Raw genomic sequence first — 20,491 nt, 5'->3', positions numbered from 1 at the left:
TCTCGTCCACCGGGGTAAACTCCAACGTAGCGGCGCTCAGCCGGGGGCTTGTGAGTATCCCCACACCCGCCCGGCGCCTCACACCCTGGGCAACTCCGGAGAAGAAAAGAGTCCAACCCCTATCCAGGAGTATGGTTCCAGAACCGAGACTGTGCGTAGAGGTAAGCCCCACCAGATCCAACTGGTAGCGCTCCACCTCCCACACAAGTTCCGGCTCCTTCCCCCACAGAGAGGTGGCGTTCCACGTCCCCAGAGCCAGCGTCTGCTGCCCGGGTCTGGTCCGTCGAGGCCCCTGACCTTCACTGCCACCCATGTGGCAGCGCACCCGACCCCAGCGGTTCCTCCCACAGCTACATTACATTTTTTTATAATTGTCTCATTCATTGCATCTACTCTGATACACACAATTCATTCACAGCTCCCACACATCTGTATTAGCATAAATAGACTAGTGCTGTAATATGATGTTTACCACTCTTGTGATTTTCCTTTGTGTTACTCTCTCTTTTGTAATATATCACTTCTCACTGCACACTCATTTGATTAAAGTCTGATTTAATTCAGAGTGTGATGAGAAAATGGTGGTTTAGCTAGAACTGGCTGGATTTTTGAACTAAAATGTTCAAATATTGTAATGATGACCTTTTCTCTCACACCATCGTACAATACAGAGCAGTCAGTCTCAGCTCCTCTCCCTCTGTTACACTGCCTGTAGGTCATCTAAACATGTCCCCCCCAAATTAATGATTCCCTCTCTATGTACTGGCAAAGGTTGCAGGAGAAAAAAATCAAAACAAATTATGAACATGACTTTACATCACTGTAATTTTATTGTGAATGACATGATCAATACATCATATTGTATCTCCGATTCATGTGACAAACAAAATTGATTGATTGATCAACTTTAATCAATCAAACCTAACCCTAACCCTAACCCAGTGTTCCCTTCAATTCATTCAATTGTTTCCCCTTTTTAAGATGAAATTCCTTGTGGGGTGTAGAATTGACCTTTCCATTTAAATCTCTCCGTGCGCACAAAACCTTCAAGCTCTTTCCTGACACACTCTGCAGCCTTCTGCCTTTTCTCCTCTGTGCACGTCTCAGATGATGGGGCTGCTTGCTTTCTAACTTCTTCAACATTTCTAAGCAAGTTGCTCACACTTTCAGCTTCTGCACAGTTGCCATAGGGCCATTCAATATTTTCCTTTGTTGTCAAACCAAACAAATTCCCACATGATCTACAAGGGGGTTTTTCTCTTTTTTCAAAGAGGTTAAATGCCTGGCACCTGACATGCTGCTCTGGAAGTATGATGGTTCCATCAAAATATTCCCTCTTGACCTTATTTGGATAATAGGTCATCACTGCACCAGCTACAGAACTGTCCCAGCTGCTTAAACAGGATGCAGCAATCAGGATTTTCCCAGGATTAGGGCCAATAGTGGACATGGAGACTCCGTAGTACCTGACTGCATTTGGGGTCTTGATGCTGTGAGAGACACAGATGGAGGATGGGACCAGAGGCTTTTTTTTATTCTTTCTTTTACCCTCCTTCAGTGGACAGATGAGATCTTGCAGCCTCTTTATTATTTCTGTTTCAATCTCTTCTTCTTGTATTTTCCCTTGTTGATCTCTCGATCTTGTCCGGTGGACAATCTGCAAACAATCACAAATATTATCAAGCTGCTGTTATTCCCACAGATGCATCAAATAATTTACTGAGTCAAGCTTTGTGTTTGTTAATGTACATTAATCACAAACGTATTTAAGGATGTTTAGGTAAAGTATCAATATAACTTTACAAAGATGAATTGTGTTATCTGTTGACAAACTATAATCTTACCATGTCTAGCACACATGAAAATGGACTCCGCCTGGGTAGTTGAGAGGAATAGAGTTCAAAAGGCTGAGGGTAGCGGCCCTTCAACGCATTAAGCATCTCGTCATCACTCAGAATATCTTCTGGGGAAAATGGTGGCTTGTTGATCTTTCCCAAAAAGAAGATGCTGTGAAGAAACTGTAAAGTCAAAACACATTCAAACTTTTGAGAAACCAAAACACTCTATGCCAGGGCCATGCATTGTGTCCCAAAACAGAACATTTTAAAAGTTTATAACAGTTCTCATCAGACATACCTCATCCATTAACCCTGCAGTATATTTTGAAGGGGGGTAACTCAGGTCCAACATTTCCTCGATAAGCGTGAAAGCATTGCTTCTGAAAGGGTCTTCCTTTATCGGAGGTTCTTCCCTAAAATAATAAACATGAATTGTTTGGTAACACTTTATAATAATGGTACATGTATTATCATGAATTAATGCATGACTTCATGTACGGAAAAGCATGTACAAGGATTAATACTATCTCATGCATGACTTAATGCAATTACATTAATTAATGCATCAATAAGGTAATTAAGGTTTTTCAATCATCATCATTTCTGATTTATTAATGCTGTTCATATCTTCTTCATAGGTAAATCTGTAGTTAAAGCGACAGGTCAAAGAAACTGAATTACGTAATCATGTAATCATGCATGAATTCATGATAAATGATTGTTTTTAGGGAATTAAAAGGCAGAGTGCCAGTAACAAGTTGTGGTTAGGTAAATCAGCAGACGTACCTCTGCTGTGCAGCAGCCTGAAGCCATCAGGAAAAAAAGACAACACATTACAACAATTACACATTTCTCTGATAACACAAATAAATGTTATGTCAAAATGTAATCGTAATGATATCAAGCATAGGCAAAGAAAAGCACCTAAAAGTAGTCACCTACCATTGTAGATCACAAGTAAATGAAACAGAAAGAAGGAAATGAAGCCCTGCCCCCTGATTCACCACAACTACCACACCTTAGAAACTTCCACAATGTGATTGGCATGATAGTTATACGAAGATATGAATACTACACGGCATCTATTACATCTATTGTTCTAGTAGAATGTCATGGTACAGAAAAGTCTGTATAGTACCTGTATAGGAGTGCCAGTACAAACACATGAAGGGCACAGGCACAAATGTCAGATGCTGAACTCTAAAGTTGTATTAAAACCTGTTTACATCATGTGGTGGAAATTCTAATTCATAGGGTGAAATCTGAAATAAAGCTTCAGTCAACAAAGAGTTTCAAGTATTTATTCTTTGCGCAAAGAAGGTTCAGTTCATCAGGAGGGTCTAAGAGATGTGATGGCAAAATTACATTTAAGCATAATTCTTTATATTCTTGTCTTATTTCTGTTTTAGTTTCTCTCACAATGCTGAAAGTGAGTTTATCTCATTCTCACATGTTGATTCTGATTCTCAATAAGTGGGAGCCACACAGTCTGGGAAACAGATAAGGTACAGGGTCACCCTAAACTATCTCTTTTGACATTTTCTGTCCTCCCAGGTGAGTTGAGATAAACGGGATATAAACCTCGGGGTGAAAGTGTCGTAAAGGGGATTAAGCTCCAGGATGTCTCTGTGTTTTAGATTGTCTGCTGTGTTTTTTTATTGTCAGGAATGCCGAGTCATGTTTAGACAGGGGCATGTCTTTCTATCTCACTGAAGCAGCATATAAGCTGTGTGCTTTTTCTCATTCGAGGTAGAGACTTTTCCACACAGGAGCTATCGTGCCTTTTGTGAAATTGTTTACTCCTATATTTGCAAATATAAATGACAAAAAACAAACTTGGTTTAATTCTCAACTGTCTTTATTTGTTTAACTCTTTAACTTTCTAAATCCACTCCTGCTGCAAAAGAAAACTTTCACAACAGAGAAATGCACAAAGACGTTTGGGAGGGCAGCATCCTTATTAAGTTTCTACAAAGCTGTATGAGGGTGAAGGATGGGGGGGGAAATAGCAACTTGTAGAATTCCAAGGTCAAGGAGCACTATTCAATTCAATTCAATTTTATTTATAGTATCAAATCATAACAAGAGTTATCTTGAGACACTTTACAGATAGAGTAGGTCTAGACCACACTCTATAATTTACAAAGCCCCAACAATTCTAATAATTCCCCAAAAGCAAGCAGAGCGACAGTGGCGAGGAAAAACTCCCTATTAGGAAGAAACCTCGGACAGACCCAGGCTCTTGGTAGGCGGTGTCTGACGGTGCCGGTTGGGGGTGTGATGAACAGTGGCAATAATAGTCACTTTAAAGATAATGGAATAGTGACTTCAAATGATAGTCGTAGTAGTTCATGTCATATCAGGGCGCTGCAGGGCGTTACAGGATGTAGCGCAGCACAGCAGAGCATGGATGGACGTAGCAGGAAGCTGCAGGGTTCAGCAGGATGCAGCGTGACATTGCAGGGCACTGCAGAGCTGGGTAGGGAGTGCAGCAGAACCACGGCGACAGTTGCAACCAAGATCTTGGTGCCAACATACTCCAAGGAAATAAGCTGGGTGAGAAAAAATCAAAACACAAGGACTCTGGGGAATAAACTCCTCAGAGCCAGGTTAGTAACAAGCATCCCGTGGGATGGGATGCACCCAAATGGAAAGTGAGAGGAGAGAGCAGTCAAAGGAAAGAGAGGAGAGGAGAGAGCAGTCAAAGGAAGGAAGGAAGGAAGGAAGTCCCCCGGCAGTCTAAAACTTATAACAGCATAACTAAGAGCATAACTAAGAGAGACAGGCAGTTTAAGGAGAGGAGCCTGTTCGGGCTTGGAACTCTCCTCTGCCGGATCTGGCTGTACTGGCCTGCCTCCCTCTACTTTTGTTATATTATTAATCTGACGACTATGAAGAGAAGCAGGTGGGCCGGGTTAGGCGTTCACTGCAACTCCTCACTCCCTAACTATAAGCTTTATCAAAGAGGATGGTTTTCAGTTTATTCTTAAATGTGGTGATGGTGTCTGCCGCCCGAACCCAGACTGGGAGCTGGTTCCACAGGAGAGGAGCCTGATAGCTGAAGGCTCTGGCTCCCATTCTACTTTTAGAGACTCTAGGAACCACTAGTAGCTCTGCATTCTGGGAGCGTAGTGCTCTAGTGGGACAATAAGGTACTAAGAGCTCTAATAGATATGATGGTGCTTGACCATTTAGAGCTTTGTAGGACAGGAGGAGGATTTTAAATTCAATCCTGGATTTTACAGGAAGCCAATGCAGAGATGCTAATACGGGAGAAATATGATCTCTTTTCTTAGTTTTTGTCAGAACACGCGCTGCAGCATTCTGGATCAGCTGGAGAGTCTTCAGGGTTTTATTTGGGCATCCTGATAGTAGGGAATTACAGTAGTCCAGCCTGGAAGTAACGAATGCATGGACTAGTTTTTCTGCATCGTTTTGAGACAGGATGTTCTTAATTTTGGCAATGTTACGAAGGTGAAAAAAGGCTGTTCTAGAGGTTTGTTTTAAGTGGGCACTAAAGGATATATCCTGATCAAAAATAACTCCTAGATTTCTGACAGTAGTGCTGGAGGCCAGGGCAATACCATCCAGAGTAATTATATCTTCGGTTAATGAGGTTCGGAGGTGTTTAGGGCCTAGCACAATAACTTCAGTTTTGTTTGAGTTTAACATCAGAAAATTGTAAGTCATCCAGGATTTTATATCTTTAATGCATACTTGAAGTTTAGCTAACTGACTGGTTTCGTCTGGCTTGATTGATAAGTATAATTGGGTGTCATCCGCATAACAGTGAAAGTTAATTGAGTGATTCCTAATGATATTGCCTAGAGGAAGCATATATAAGGAGAACAGAATTGGTCTAAGCACTGAGCCTTGTGGAACGCCATGGCTAACTTTAGCGTACCTCGAGGATTTATCGTTAACATTAACAAATTGAGATCGGTCAGAGAAATAAGACTTAAACCAGCTTAGTGCAATTCCTTTAATGCCAACTAAATGTTCCAATCTCTGTAACAGGATGGTATGGTAAATAGTGTCGAATGCAGCACTAGGATTTAGTAAAACAAGTGCGGAGACAAGTCCTTTGTCAGCAGCAGTTAGAAGGTCGTTAGTAATTTTCACCAGTGCCGTCTCTGTGCTATGATGCTTTCTAAATCCTGACTGAAAGTCCTCAAATAAACAATTGCTATGTAGAAAATCGCATAACTGATTGGCGACTACCTTCTGAAGGATCTTGGAGAGAAAGGGAAGGTTAGATATAGGTCTATAGTTGGCTAAGACCTCAGGATCGAGGGTGGGTTTTTTCAGTAGAGGTTTTATCATAGCTACTTAAAATGACTGCGGTACATAACCTGTTAATAGAGACATATTGATCATATCTAGTAATGAAGTGTTAACCACGGGTAACGCTTCTTTAAGTAGCCTTGTTGGGATGGGGTCTAAGAGACAGGTAGATGACTTAGCTGAAGAGACCTTTAACATTAGTTGTTGAAGGTCTATAGGATAAAAACAGTTTAAGTATACGTCAGGTCTAGTCGTTCTTTCTAGCAGTCCTGTGTTTAAAGGTGAACCGTTAGAGGTTGGGGGCAAGAGGTGATGAATAGTATCTCTAATTGTTTTAATTTTATCATTGAAGAAGCTCATGAAGTCATCACTACTCAGAGCTATCGGAATAGATGGCTCAGTAGAGCTGTGGCTATCTGTCAGCCTGGCTACAGTGCTGAAAAGAAACCTTGGGTTGTTCTTATTTTCTTCTATCAGTGTTGAATAGTGTTGTTCCTATAGGTTTTCAGACTGTCTTGCCAATCTAAACGAGATTCTTCCAGTTTGGTGGAACGCCATTTACTTTCAATTTTTCGCGAGATTTGCTTTAATTTACGAGTTTGGGAGTTATACCAAGGTGCTAGTTTCCTTTGCTTCATCGTCTTCTTTTTAAGGGGAGCAACAGAGTCTAAAGTCGTCCGTAGGCAGGCCGTAGCACCATCTACACAATTATCAATTTGAGAAGGACTAAAGTTTACATAAAGGTCCTCTGTTTTATTAAAGCACGGTAATGAGTTTAGTGCTGTTGGAATATCTTCCTTAAATTTAGCTATAGCACTGTCAGATAGGCATCTAGTGTAGAAGCTTTTATCTAATTTCGTATAATTGGGTATTAAGAATTCAAAAGTTATTAAGAAGTGGTCTGATAATAAAGGATTTTGCGGGAATACTATTACATTTTCAATTTTGATGCCATATTCTAGCACAAGGTCGAGGGTGTGGTTAAAACAGTGCGTGGCCTCATGCACACTCAACAGGTTCTCACACTCTGACTGAAACCAATTGAATCTAGTAGTGAGTTGAAAGCAGTACTAAGGCTATTGCTGTCAACGTCCACATGGATATTAAAATCACCTACAATAAGTACTTTGTCTGATTTAAGGACTACACATGATAAAAACTCTGAGAATTCCAATAAAAATTCTGAATATGGACCTGGTGCTCAGTAGACCACAACAAATATAATTGGCTGTACTGTTTTCCATGTTGGATGTTGAAGATTAAGAACAAGGCTTTCAAAAGAGTTATAATTTAGTTCAGGTTTAGGATTAATTAATTAGCACGAGCACATCATCTACTTTGGAACATTTGTGCTGAAAGCAGAAAATGTGAAATGTTTAAGCAATGGAACAACAAAGCTGTAGCAACACTTTATTAGCAATAGACTTTCCTCTCGCGCAAGTGACAGGATGTGCACACAGGATGTACACTCGGGTGTGGTGCTTACATAGCTTTAACGTTTCTGAACTTAAATGAAAGCAGAAATGGAAAACCTAATTTAACTATGGGTCAAATGTAATGATTATAATTCAGGTTCATATAGTAACTCAGCAAGGTGTATGATAAAAGCTGTGTAAGCTTTTCCAAAGAATACTGTGTGGTTTTCAAGGCTTCTGATTCATAAATGAGAACACACACACACACACACACACACAAAGTGAGCCAAATGTGAGTAAGAGTCATAAGAATGCCTATTCTGATCATGCGTTTGTAGGTGTCACTTCCTCCCCGGTTATTTCCACAACTGTAGTTGACAACTATAGAATTCTGGTCTTAATCAGTTTTAACAACTAAAATCTTTTCAGATGGAGGATGGATGGAAGTGAAACATTATCAAATCAGGTTATGTGACCTAATGTGGATCAATCTAGGGGAACCACTGGTTTACACAATACAGGGGTTTAGATACATCATTTAATTAACTTCAAATGAGGAGAGTATCTTACATAACCGCGGCAATGATCTCATGATCTGTTAATGTAATGTGAAAAAAAAAAATCAAGAGGTATACAAACTTGGGCTGTTTTCTGAACTGCTGAGTCATTAGTTAATGAATCAAAAACACATAAATTAAATCCTCTTGGTTAAAATAAAAAATGTAGAAAAAACAACCAGGGTAGAAACAATTGTTTATTTATACATACACAATGTTTGTGTGCACAGCACCCCAAGCAGTAATGGGTTCTGTGCCTTGCTTAAGGGCAAGTGAGCACAAGTATCCTCAGAGCCCGTTCCGACTTCCTGGAGCTGTCCTGTTGGATCTCGGTGCTGTTTTGGGCCCAGCATTACAGATGACCACTCGGAAAAACCACACCGTGCCAGACCAACTTCAATTAGGATGTCCCGTCCCCTCACTTTTTCAGATCTACCATCTTCTTTATGAAGCTCTTTGAGCAAACCCTTACCACAATGTTGTATTCCAACACATCTTTAAAAAGTGAACTAACACCTGGGACTGAATGTACAAACTTGCAAAGAGAGTTCAAATTTGAAATGTTTTTGACTGCAGCCACAAACGTGCATGTACACGCTTTCCAAACTTTCCAAGTTGGCAGGTTTTACTCCATTTTCAAGCATATCTTATTGAAGATTACCACTGCAATATACACCACCACTGAAAGATACACTACATGATGGGGATGGGGAATTTGAGATTGTCCAGCAATCTGGACTTTTTTGACATCACCAGTTGATGATGCTGTTCGTCCAGCTTCTTCCACACAGCGCTCTTCCTCACCTCTGCCCAGTCCTCCTCGGTCTACACACAACAGACATTATCAAACATGTTATCAGTGCTCACAGGTGATCAATCATCAGGGTCAACAACCACATAGCCTTCTTTGTCCCCACAAGCGTAACTAACTGCTCACCATATTTTTGAAGGCCTCCCCATCGTAATAGGTCTTGGATGCTGGATATTCTATTCCCGCGTGACGTAGCTGATCCAGATTTGAAGCCACCAAATGCAGCTCCACCCCTTCTCCATCGTAGGCATACACCTGTCTGTCCTCACAGGTCATCAAAACCAGCTGCTCACACGGGCACGAAGTTCCCTCCACTATACCTATAACCTGCATGTGTACTGGCTTAGGAAGGTAGGATTTGCTCCACCCATTCACCTCGTCATCTTCCCCTGAGTAAATGGTGTCCTCCAGGTTTCCTATCGTCCATGTGGCGCCAGCTGGATTCTTTAAGGGTACCATGTTGTGTCTATTCTTGGACACAAGGCCTGATACCCATGTCAGGTACTCTGCACCTACAGCATATGCCGGACAAGAGAAGTTTGTTTGAATATGGAAAATACTTACAGCAAAGTTTTATGATTCAAGGCAAAGATGTGTGTAGTCTTCTCTATAAATTGGCACATTTTTACTTTGTACTGCAACTACTGCACAACAATGTCTCTTAGGAATAATATAATAATATTATTATCTTACCTGTTTTGCCGTTGCACTGCAGGAAATTAAGTCGATTAAGCATCTGACCCGCCGACCTGAAAGATAGAAAAGATAAACGTTTGCGCAATTAAAGGCTGCTAGCCAATCAGTGTGCTTCAGTCCCTTATTTCCCGTTGTGAACCTAAAAACGGTATGCCACGGTCTCTCCTAATTTCTCTTTTTCAGTACCAATGTTCTGCACTAAACCGTCACCCATCTTGGGATCTTATCACTTTCTTTATTTCCTCTCCTTTCCCCAAGGGCCGTGTGTTGGTTTGGTTCCTGGCTCCTGTCTGTACTCCACACATCTCTGATTCAGGTCTTCATTCTCCAGGAGACGGTCACATGTTCTTACATCATATGTTGTGAACTGAGCCACGTTCAGTCCCGCAAAAATGTAGAAACATGTTCTTTTGTTTGTTTTTTTAAATGGAAACGGGTGCGTTGAACACCCTGTTGTGCGTCTGCCTTTAAACTAGGGACACACCCACCAAACAAGAGAAATCATAACTCAAAGCCTGTTGCACACCATTCCGAGGAAACATGTAGTTCAACCTTGAATGACTTCTCTCTCCTGTGTGGAAGGTAGTCTGTCCTCTTTCCAACACAATTTCTGTACATTTAATGGAATTTTTTAATGTAAATTAAGACCCCTCCTCCCTTTTTCTGTCTTTTCCATAGCATTTGTACCCAGCAACACCAATTAAATTATCCTGCAATGGAGCAGTTTCACTGGAGGCACAAAAAGTGTATATTTGAATCCACTAGCAGTGTTTTTATTTCATCCTGTTTAGGAAGTAAACTTGAAACATTAAGATGCCCACTGCTGACAAACCTTTGCCTTGGTCATTAAAGTACATGTGGCTCCAGTGTAGATGGCGTGCTTCAAAGGCTCTTGGGATCCTTTGTTGTCCCTAAATAATTGTCCAAAAGCCAAAACTTAAAGTTAAATATGTCAATCTGTTAATTTTTACATTATAACAAAAGTAAAGTACATCTCTCATAATAAAACACACTAACTCTAAACTGACTCACGGTCAAAAACTGTAGACTGCCCCCACACACTTAACTATGGCTGATTTGGTGACGTTTATGTTTACTCACTATTCTTCAGGAGATAGTCATTTGAGAGTGCTGCCCAGATCCTTGCTCCTGTTTGGTGGAATCTGCCCCATTAGCTGTCAAATTCTTTTGGCTTGTTCTTAAGCATTTTGGGACAGCAAGTGTTCTTTGTGTGCTTTCCCTTTCCCCATCCAATGAAGCAGGAGTTATCACGGGCATTTGTCCGGCAGCGCATTTCCTCGATCAGCAACAACTCTCACCGGTACGGTCCTCATCCGATCGCCTCCCGCAGTGAATGGAATAGAATATATCTTCATTGTCATTGTTTCACAACAACGAAACACAGTTTACCAGCTCTTAATATGATTTTGAAAATTGAAATAGTAAAAAATTGTTAAATATATAAAAATATAAAACTGCCTGGCAGTGTGCTGTCGGCGGGGTTTGCGGCTGTCCTCACGGCCAGTGGGAGTCTTTATCCCCAGCCACATGCATCTGGAGTTATTGCTCTATGCGCTGCCCGTACCTGCGTTTGGCCTCACTGATGCCCCTCCTCAGGCTCTCTCTCTCTGTAGGCCTGCAGGTCCCCAGACTTCAACGAAGTGTCTCTTGTTCTCAGCACGGTCCTCACCTTGCTGTTGAACCATGGTTTTTGGTTAGGAAACACTTTAACAGTTTTTTCCTCCGAAACACTCAGCGCAAAAGTTTATATATATGAACAGCTGGTGTTTGTCCCTCCAGGTCTGCCCCTGCAGCAAAAACTTGCCAGTCTGTGTCTCCGAAGCAGTCCTGCAGGGCTGCAGTGGCTTCTTCAGTCCATACGTCATGGATGGTCTCTGTTTACAGCTGAGTGGTTTGGATGCAGGGATCAGGGACAGAGACAGGTGATCTGAGAGTCCCATATGTGGCAGAGTGCTGGCTTTGTAGACCTGATCTAAAGTGTTCTTTTCTCTTGTCTGGAAGTTTACATATCTGTGGAATCTTGGCAGAACTGACTTCAAGTTGCCATGATTGAAGTCCCCTGCTGCTATACCAATACTGTCTGGTTGTGCCACCAGCTGCTGGCTAATGGAGTGAGGTGGTACATAAACAGCTGTTATAAAGACCGATGTTAACTCCCTGGGCAAGTAGTAAGGTCTGCGCTGTAACATCATGCTATTCATGCTATTCTCTTAAAGAGGTCGACAAACACTAATGCACAAGTATACATTTCAGGCCACTCAAGTAGGCTACGGCGAAAGCTCTGTGTGGAGCCTCCGCAGGACCATAAATTAGCATTTCCCCCTTACATAACAGGGAGAACCATAGCAAAAATACTATGAACGACAAACTTTCCTAAACAGGCCTATGTCAAATGACATCAAATGAGTATCAAATAAACATTATACTGAAATTAAAGATTAAGCAGACACAAAACATTTTTACTTTTGGGAACAGAGGCTAGTGAACAGGGAGACAAGCAGCCTTTTAACAGTCCCGTTTATCACCAACATCATCTCCACAACCGTGCGCCCCTGCATATCCATGCCAACCATCGGCTCCATAACTGAGCAGCCCTGCGATTGTTTAGAGTTTCTTTGTATACATTTAGCTATTCATTGTAACGTTAAAAGCATATCTTAATTGCTTTAAATTTAAACTCCTTTCATGTATTCAAAATAGTTACTAAATGCACCTCATCTTTCTTGTTGTAGGTTATTGCTCATTTAAACCTCAGTGAACAGAAATAAAAAACTGGTTCTTACTGGCTGTCTTTCACTGGACCGTCATCCGTTCTGCATCTCTGTCACCAAGAAAACAAAGTGTGAATGGTTAAAAGTAGTGGCAGTAAAATACTCAAAACCTTTACTCAAGCACTGAATGTACTGATACTACAATGGAATAATATTGTCACAGAAGCTGGGCAATTTTGGCTAGGCAATATACTAGTGTCAATAACAGTCAATTGGTTAAATACATTTAAGTACAATTAAAAAAAAAGAAGAAAAGTGTATTACAGGGGTGTGCTGCTGTTGGTCTATGGTTTAAATGTGGGCAACAAAGCCCTTTATAGGTCCCATATAGGGATCTTTACTGCATGTCATACCCTTTTCCATCTTTGTCCGTCTCTACTATGTGTCAGAATGTTTAAACTGTACTTCCATTTGGGTGCCCAGATAGCTCAGTTGGTAGAGCGGGCGCCCATATATAGAGGTTTACTCCTTGACGCAGCGAGCCCAGGTTCGACTCCGACCTGCGGCCCTTTGCTGCGTGTCATTCCCCCCTCTCTCTCCCCTTTCATTTCTTCAGCTGTCTTGTCAATAAAAGGCCTAAAAATGCCCAAAAAATAATCTTGAAAAATTCTGAAGAATTAAATGTTAACATGGTCAACAAATGAGACAATTAAATATTCTGTTTCATTATTTAGTATTTAACTGAAAAAGAAATTAATGAATTTAGAATTTTTATTTAGCTCATGCCACTGAAAATAAAATAAAAGCTGACCAACAGGTGTTACTTACTTTTCCGTAGATTGGATCTTCTGCCATTTTTAGTCTCTTTTGATGTCTAAAACAGAAAAAAATGTAATTCAATAGTTAAAGACACAAAAACTGCAAACTTTAAAAAGACAACTGAGCTGTGAGACAGTTAACAAAAAGTATAATTTTAAAAGCACTTTTTAAAGTGATGATAATCACCTTACACATTAATAATGGTTTCTTTATGATTGTAGGCCATCATAATTTGATCAACAAAATCTAATTTAAAAAGATAATTTTCAAATGCTTTCATTAAAAGTACTTTTCGAATGCCTTAATTTCAATGTTAATCGAGTTTGTAGTAGAAGTTGTATTAAACATGGAACTTTTGTTTATGAAAATTTGATAATTATTCAAATGCAACACTCCAGCCTACATTCACTTTCGTGGCAACTGCCGATTTGCTATAAAATCCCCAAAGTCCTGAATGATGTATTACTTTATTTATTTAAAAATAGTGTGCATACAAAATAGTTGTGCGCACTTATTAGGCCATATTTTAAGAATGCTACATTTACTGGAGATGCACACTTTTATGTTTTCCCAAATAGAACAGAAGTTGTATAAATCCGTAATCGTTAAAAAAAATTGACTAAGTATTTCGGCTTTCCGTGCGTAATTAACGTTAGGCCTGAAGTGCCTAATGTACCTGAAGTGAGTTTATTTATTTATTTTATCATTAAGTAAGGTTTTAATGTTCTTTGGATGGACATTAATATCGTTTTTGATATGTTTTGTAAGTACGATGTCGAATTGTTCAAACACTGTATAACATATTTGTCAAGTTTTCAAATAATAAATAAATAAATAAAATAAAATACAAATTAACGCATAATATAGCTAAGTAAAGTGCGTCACAAAGATCAGCAGAAAGACATTCGCCCTTTCATTTCCTCTAAAGATAGAGGCGGAAGCTACGGGCGACAGCCTGTGTTTTTAGTGTGCTAATCATCTCAAATGGTGAAAACTAATGACACTTCGGAATGTTAAATCTGAAAACAATGTTTAGTAAGAGGCACAAAACAGCCTTGTTGTCCATTTTTACCGTTAATGTTAGTTACTGAATTGTTTAACAGAGAGCTAAATTAAGCTACTGAGATACATAGCTAGTTTTAGTAGCCTAGCTAGTCCTATGTGAGAAAACGCCTTATGACATGAACTCAAATGAGAAAACCTTAGTTACCTCAGCTGAAGAGTTAGAGTGGAGCTTTTTCTGCCTTCAATCATGTCTTCAATGAAAAGATGGCGTTCGCATTTACAGTTTGGTTGTATTGCGACTAACGCGCATGCGCTCGCGAGTCGCCAATCCCTGTTTTTGTGCTGCCTTCCAGTGCTCTCGTCGTCACATGTTGCAAATAGTCTCGCTTTGCCAGACCATCCCCCACACGCTGCGGACCAGAGGTTGTTGCATGATGCGTTTAAGATCCTTTATACTACTTGTTTCATGCATGAACGGGGAAATTACAAACAGGAACTCTGTACTGGCAGTTTTATGGTTGGTACTACTGGATTCTTAGGTATTTTAGTTTAATATGTTACCAATATATTTACCATAATCTTTAACATTGAATATATTTAGCTTTAAAATGGAGCCCGCTACAGCCTCTGAAAGACAGTAAAGCTGGTCAAAAAGGTTCAGGGCTTCTGAGAAAAAAAACAATTATTTTTGAGAATATCATCCTTGGTGATCTTCTGACAGGAAAAGGGGGCAGGTGAGGTGAGGTCTTCAGTGACCTGAAGTAGCCCCCCCTCCTCTCTCTCTCTCTCTCTCTCTCTCTCTCTCTCTCTCTCTCAGAGACTTCATGAGGGCAGATGCATGCTGGGGAAGGGAAAGATTGTTTTGATCACATTGAGGGATGTTTTATGGATATCTCATGCACTGACACCCATAATAGTCCATTTAGGCACTGATTAAAACTGCTAACTGTGTGATGTCAACTCTTTGATAGAGTGGACTACTAAAAGAAGCCAAGCCTGTAGAAAAAAACGGATTATGGAGTTGAAGTTGTTTATTTATACTGAGAGTAAAGCAATGCTGCCACCCTGTGGTTAAAGAGTGATATTAGCCATTGACAGAACAGAATAATAAATACTTGCTTCCTAGTTGAAGCTAAAACTAATTTCTTCTGATACCACATGTTTTTTTTTTTTAGTTTGAACTGTTTTAGAGGGGATGATTAAACTTTATGGTCACATCTGCAATACCTTGCCTAGTCGGCTGCCACTGCGACCAAGCCCTAGATAAGCAGAAGAAAAAAGATGGATGGAATAGTGAGAGGTGTATCTTCCTTCCCCCTCTCCCCACAATTTATATCAATTATGTTTGGGCTGATGTGTTGGACTGCAATAATTTTAGTCATACTTATTGTTTCATCATCACATTTACGTGCTGTACATGTACATCCCAAAGAAGGAGGATGGAAAGAGGAGGATGAGGGAGTGAAATACCACCAGTGAGAAGGTTGAAAGTTTTAGTCTGATGTCCGCTGCTCTGCCACCAGACTACAGAGCAACTTCACACACCATAATATAAATTACATATGGAACTTTCTGTTATGCTGGTTTGCACATTAAAGGTGCTGTAGGTAGGATTGTAAAGATCCAGGACTTAGCCAAAAAATTTGAACATCAACAACTTCTCAGTCCCTCCTCCCTTTCTGCTAAAGCCCAAAACAGTCTCCTAAGCCCCTCCCCCTACAAGGGAGAATAAATGTGTGTGCATGAGCAGTGATTGACACGCAATTAGACACCCCCCCTAGCCCTGATTGGTGCATCTGAACAGGGAGCTGTGGATTTTTGCAAATCGCACTACAAGCTGTAGGTGGTTAACTGACCTGCTTTATGTAGTTCTACTGGAACATAGGGTCAGTTTTAGCAAATATGACAGAAAGTTAGTTTTATAAGGCTTACCTACTGCACCTTTAACATACCACTAACTTTTGCACTTCCCTTATTCCCACTTTCACAAAAGTTTTCTATTTACAATATAGTTTCAAACACTTTTTACTGATAATACACATATTGCATATATTTTTGTATTTGTATACTGCATACATAACTATATTTTACTTGTAAATGTAATTTAGTTTTTCTTTTAATTTCTTCCTTTAGTGCAATTTTTATAGTTTGTTCTTTTTTATTGCCTATGTCATTTTTTGAATTATGTTCTGATTTAAATATTTTGAATATCTATTTATACATTTTTTGTGTTTGCAGCATTGAAGGGGCTACAATGAACAATTGTATATGACATTAATACATCCTTAACATGTTACTAGAACTTACATTACGTACACTGATAAAGCATGATTGAACATTTACCACCCGAGCATTTTATCGTTGAAACCAAAATAAAACAAGCACCAGTGCACTGAAGACGTCTGATCTTTTTCAGTCCCACACGGTAGACTTATGTTGTACCTGGTTCCAGACACTCCTTGTTCCATTAGATTCGATTAAATTACAGGTACTAAGAAAATAAAATGCAGTGCTTCTCCATGTTCTCTCCCACCAGAGGTGGATATTCACAGCAGAGAAATGCAGGAGTGCTGTGTTCATGGATGCAGGTCTTATAAGTACAATAAAGATGTTCCACTTTTTAGGTTGCTAATTGGGTGCGGAAGGAGCTGTGTCCAGAAGGAACAAATCATTTATTCGACATCATTCGGGGGGGGGGGAATGTATCTTGATGTTGGTAGTTTTGTTCAGGCTGGCTGTTGTAATTGCATTTTCTCTTTTTAGAAACTATGCTGCACTTCAGACCCGGTGCTGCTTGTGACCTTTGACCTCTCTAAAAATATTATTCAGTCATATCACTAAGTGTTACTTGAGGTCAGACTGAAACTCCTGCGGTGACTCTTGCAAACATTTCAATGGCTCACTCCATGAGAAATCACCAGGTGGGTCCATGAAAACAAAGGAGGATTCATCATCTCTGGGCAATGGAGTAGATGTTCGTTACTCAAATATTTCTACATTTCTGCCTCCACACTGACTGCCGTGGGCCAGTCCTGTGCCGCTAGGATACAAAGAGGTCTATTGAGGTCACAGTTAGCATTGGGAATTGAACCGGTCTGCAATATACTGAGTGGTGTTTCTAATATTTTGCCCTCCTACAGCACACATGGTGGTTGAGGAGCTAGTGGAGAGAAGACCTCTTGTTCTGAGTCTGACTGTAGGTGCATCTGTCCCTACATTATTTGCAGCATCTTCCAAAACCTAATAACACACATTATACCACATGAAAATAAATTACAAATGTAACTGTGCATACAAAGTTACCAAGCTTCGCAACTAGGCTGCAGGATTCAAACTGAGGTTGCAATGGGGGTCATCTCCTTATATAAAGTAACATTGTAAGAGATTGTAAGAGAAATTTCAGGAAAATGCTTCAGGAAAAATCAAAACAAATGAATGAACCTAATTTTTCATCACCATCATTTTATTGTTAACGATACATTTAGCAACTTTGCATCTTCTGCATGGTTTATTTAAACAGTTTGTTTACAATTCGTGCCATGAATGCGCTGATATCTTTATTGTTACAGTAGAAGCTGGAGCATTAACAATTTGCCATGATAAAGCGTGATATCCGACAGCTCTGATCACATGATTTACATGTCCAAATAAGAAGTAATTTCAGTTCCCAGAGGTAAACAGTGAAGTCAGTTTCTTTTTTTAAGTTTTTACTGATAAAGAATCATATCAAAAGAGATCTAGTCACTTTATAATAAAGGACCATGAGAATTGTACTTATTAATATTTAATACCAGTTAATGTTTCCCCTTTTTAAGGTCAAACTCTTTGTGGGGTGTAGAATTGACCACTCCATTTAAATCTCTCCGTGCGCACAAAACCTTCAAGCTCTTTCCTGACACTCCCTTCAGCTCTCTTCCTGTTCTCCTCTGTGCATGTCTCAGCTTTTGGTCGGGCTTGCTCTCTAATTTCTACCACATTTGCAAGCAAGTTGCTCACACTTTCAGCTTCTGCACAGTTACCATAGGGCCATTCCTTTTTTTCATCTGTTGTCAAACCAAACAAATTCCCGCATGATCTGCAAGGGAGCTTGTCTCTTTCTTCAAAGAGGTTAAATGCCTGGCACCTGACATGCTGCTTTGGAAGTATGATGGTTCCATCAAAATATTCCCTCTTGACCTTATTTGGATAATAGGTCATCACTGCACCAGCTACATAACTGTCCCAGCTGCTAAAACAGGATGCAGCAATCAGGATTTTCCCGGGATTACGGCCAGAAGTGGACATGGAGACTCCGTAGTACCTGAATGCATTTGGGGTCTTGGGGCTGTGAGAGACACAGATAGTGGAGGAGACCAGAGGCTCGTTTTTACCAAGCTCTAGTTCCCTGATGAGCCGGCGCAGCTTTTCTTTTATTTCTTTTTCAATCTCTTGTTCTTGTCTTTTCCCTTGATGAGTCTGTCTTGTCAGGTCGACAATCTGCAAGCAATCACAAATGTTATGTTATTATTTTTTAGGTATTATGTTTAAGGTTATCAATAAATAGTAACAACACCAAGATGAATTGTCTTATCTTTTGCCAAACTACAATCTTACCATGTCTAGCACACATGAAAATGGACTCCGCCTGGGTAGTTGAGAGGAATAGAGTTTAAAAGGCTGAGGGTAGCGGCCCTTCAACGCATTAAGCAAGTCTTCATCACCACTCAGAATATCTTCTGGGGAATATGGTATCTTGTTGATCTTTCCCAAAAAGAAGATGCTGTGAAGAATCTGTCAAAATACAAATTAAAAATACATTCAAACAGATATTATTTTCTGTGTTATGTGTAACTGCGAAGAATCAGGTGTACCAAGCACACTATGACAGGGCCGTGCAATGCATTGTGTCCAAAACTGGAACATTTCAAAAGTTATAACAGTCCCCATCAGACATACAGTACCTCATCCACTAACATTATGTTAGCATGTTCTGAATTCAGCTTCACCATTTTATCGATGATCAGAAAAGCATTCCTTCTGAATGGCTCTTGCTCCAGAAATTCTTCTCTAAAATAATAAACATCAAGAGTTTTAGAGATTCAAAAGCAGAAAGCAGCAATAACAAGCTGTGGTTGAGTAAATCAGCTGACTCACCTCTGCTGTGCAGCAGCCTGATGCCATCCGAAATAAAACACAACACATTACAATAATTACACATTTCACTGACAACACCAATGAAGTTATGAATGTAGAATATAATCGTAATTATATAAAACATAGGCAAAGGAAAGCACTTAAAAGCAGCTACTCACCATTGTAGATCACAAGAAAATAAAACCGAAAGAATGAAATGAAGCCCTGCCCCCTGATTCAAACTACCACTCCTTAGTTACTCCTATGATGTAATGTATAACCAAAGAGCGATCCACTAATAGTGAGAGATTGAAGGTCAGTTTGTTCTACTGGAATATCAGAGTACTGCTTTGTTACTGGACAGAGACGGAAGCCATTGTAATTATGTAACTGTAGAGAGAGTGCCAGAGAAAACCACAGGAACATTATGTCGGACGGCTAGATAAGATTGTCTTATGCGGGAGACAGGATGTTTTTGTGTTAAGTGCGACCACTATTGCTGAACTAAACTGAAAGCAAAAATGTAACACCCTGCCTATGCAGTAAGACCTAACTCAACCATGATACTATGAAAGAAACTTATGAGTTCTGCTTTACTGTACATCTTTACTGATTGGAACTCAGTATGGCAGCTTGACCTTTCTCGAAAACATGTTTTTCTGTTTTGGAAACAAACTAAATATGTAGACGTGCCAAAATAGGCTTTGTTGGTCCCAGTTTTGCTATTATGTGTGGTGTCCTGATGCATCTTTTCCACGTGAACTCCTTTCAAGCGTTCAAGTTGGTCACACAATTCAGTCTAAAACCAACGTCCTCACATCGTGTGGTTTGTCAGTGTTCATTTCAGCCTCCCTGAAGAGAATAAACATATTTTGCAGTTCAGCGATTCATACTTTTATTGTTGAAAGCAAAGGTGGAACAAAATATATACTGTAGATTCATTTCAAGTTTCAACAAAGGAAAAGCATTTTCTTAGAGTCTTTTTGAAAAGAGTCATGTGTCATAAACTAGAGCTGTGATATGATATTTAACTCTTATTATCCTATCCTATTATAGTTATTGTCCTTTGTGTTACTCTCTCTTTTGTAATATATCTCTTCTCACTGCACACTCATTTGAGTAAAGTCGGATTTAATTCAGAGTGTGATGAGAAAATGGTGGTTTAACTAGAACTGGCTGGATTTTTGAACTAAAATGTTCAAATATTGTAATGATGACTTTT

General features: G+C 39.8%; 2 protein-coding genes across 6 annotated transcripts; both read right to left on the bottom strand.

Annotated features, from left to right (window-relative positions):
• Positions 1-929: 929 nt before the first annotated feature.
• LOC116041279 lies at positions 930-20,288 on the bottom strand. Of its 4 annotated transcripts, XM_035993273.1 has the most exons (6): positions 19,449-20,288; positions 19,291-19,307; positions 19,098-19,203; positions 18,751-18,927; positions 18,092-18,633; positions 930-1,100 (listed from the first exon to the last, which is right to left on the bottom strand). In XM_035993273.1, the coding sequence occupies exons 1-6, from the start codon at positions 19,449-19,451 to the stop codon at positions 977-979; spliced, it is 969 nt and encodes a 322-aa protein (XP_035849166.1). In that variant the 5' UTR covers positions 19,452-20,288; the 3' UTR covers positions 930-976. The 4 variants fall into 4 exon arrangements, with proteins under 4 accessions (XP_035849166.1, XP_031143031.1, XP_035849168.1 ...); XM_031287171.2 differs by lacking the exons at positions 18,092-18,633; positions 18,751-18,927; positions 19,098-19,203; positions 19,291-19,307; positions 19,449-20,288 and adding exons at positions 1,845-2,018; positions 2,137-2,251; positions 2,625-2,641; positions 2,781-2,839 and having other exon boundaries at positions 930-1,657; XM_035993274.1 differs by lacking the exon at positions 930-1,100 and having other exon boundaries at positions 17,600-18,633; positions 19,449-20,287.
• Positions 8,412-14,527, bottom strand: LOC116041280. Of its 2 annotated transcripts, none has more exons than XM_031287172.2 (6): positions 14,363-14,527; positions 13,162-13,207; positions 12,406-12,443; positions 9,599-9,654; positions 9,032-9,417; positions 8,412-8,919 (listed from the first exon to the last, which is right to left on the bottom strand). In XM_031287172.2, exons 1-6 carry the CDS (start codon positions 14,404-14,406, stop codon positions 8,788-8,790), a joined length of 702 nt encoding a protein of 233 aa, XP_031143032.1. In that variant the 5' UTR covers positions 14,407-14,527; the 3' UTR covers positions 8,412-8,787. The 2 variants fall into 2 exon arrangements, with proteins under 2 accessions (XP_031143032.1, XP_031143033.1); XM_031287173.2 differs by having other exon boundaries at positions 13,162-13,197; positions 14,363-14,480.
• Positions 20,289-20,491: the final 203 nt, after the last annotated feature.

This window comes from Sander lucioperca, chromosome 16 (genome assembly GCF_008315115.2).
Source record: "Sander lucioperca isolate FBNREF2018 chromosome 16, SLUC_FBN_1.2, whole genome shotgun sequence".
In the NCBI taxonomy this organism is placed as follows: domain Eukaryota; kingdom Metazoa; phylum Chordata; class Actinopteri; order Perciformes; family Percidae; genus Sander; species Sander lucioperca.
This window is presented reverse-complemented; position numbering and strand designations above follow the sequence as displayed.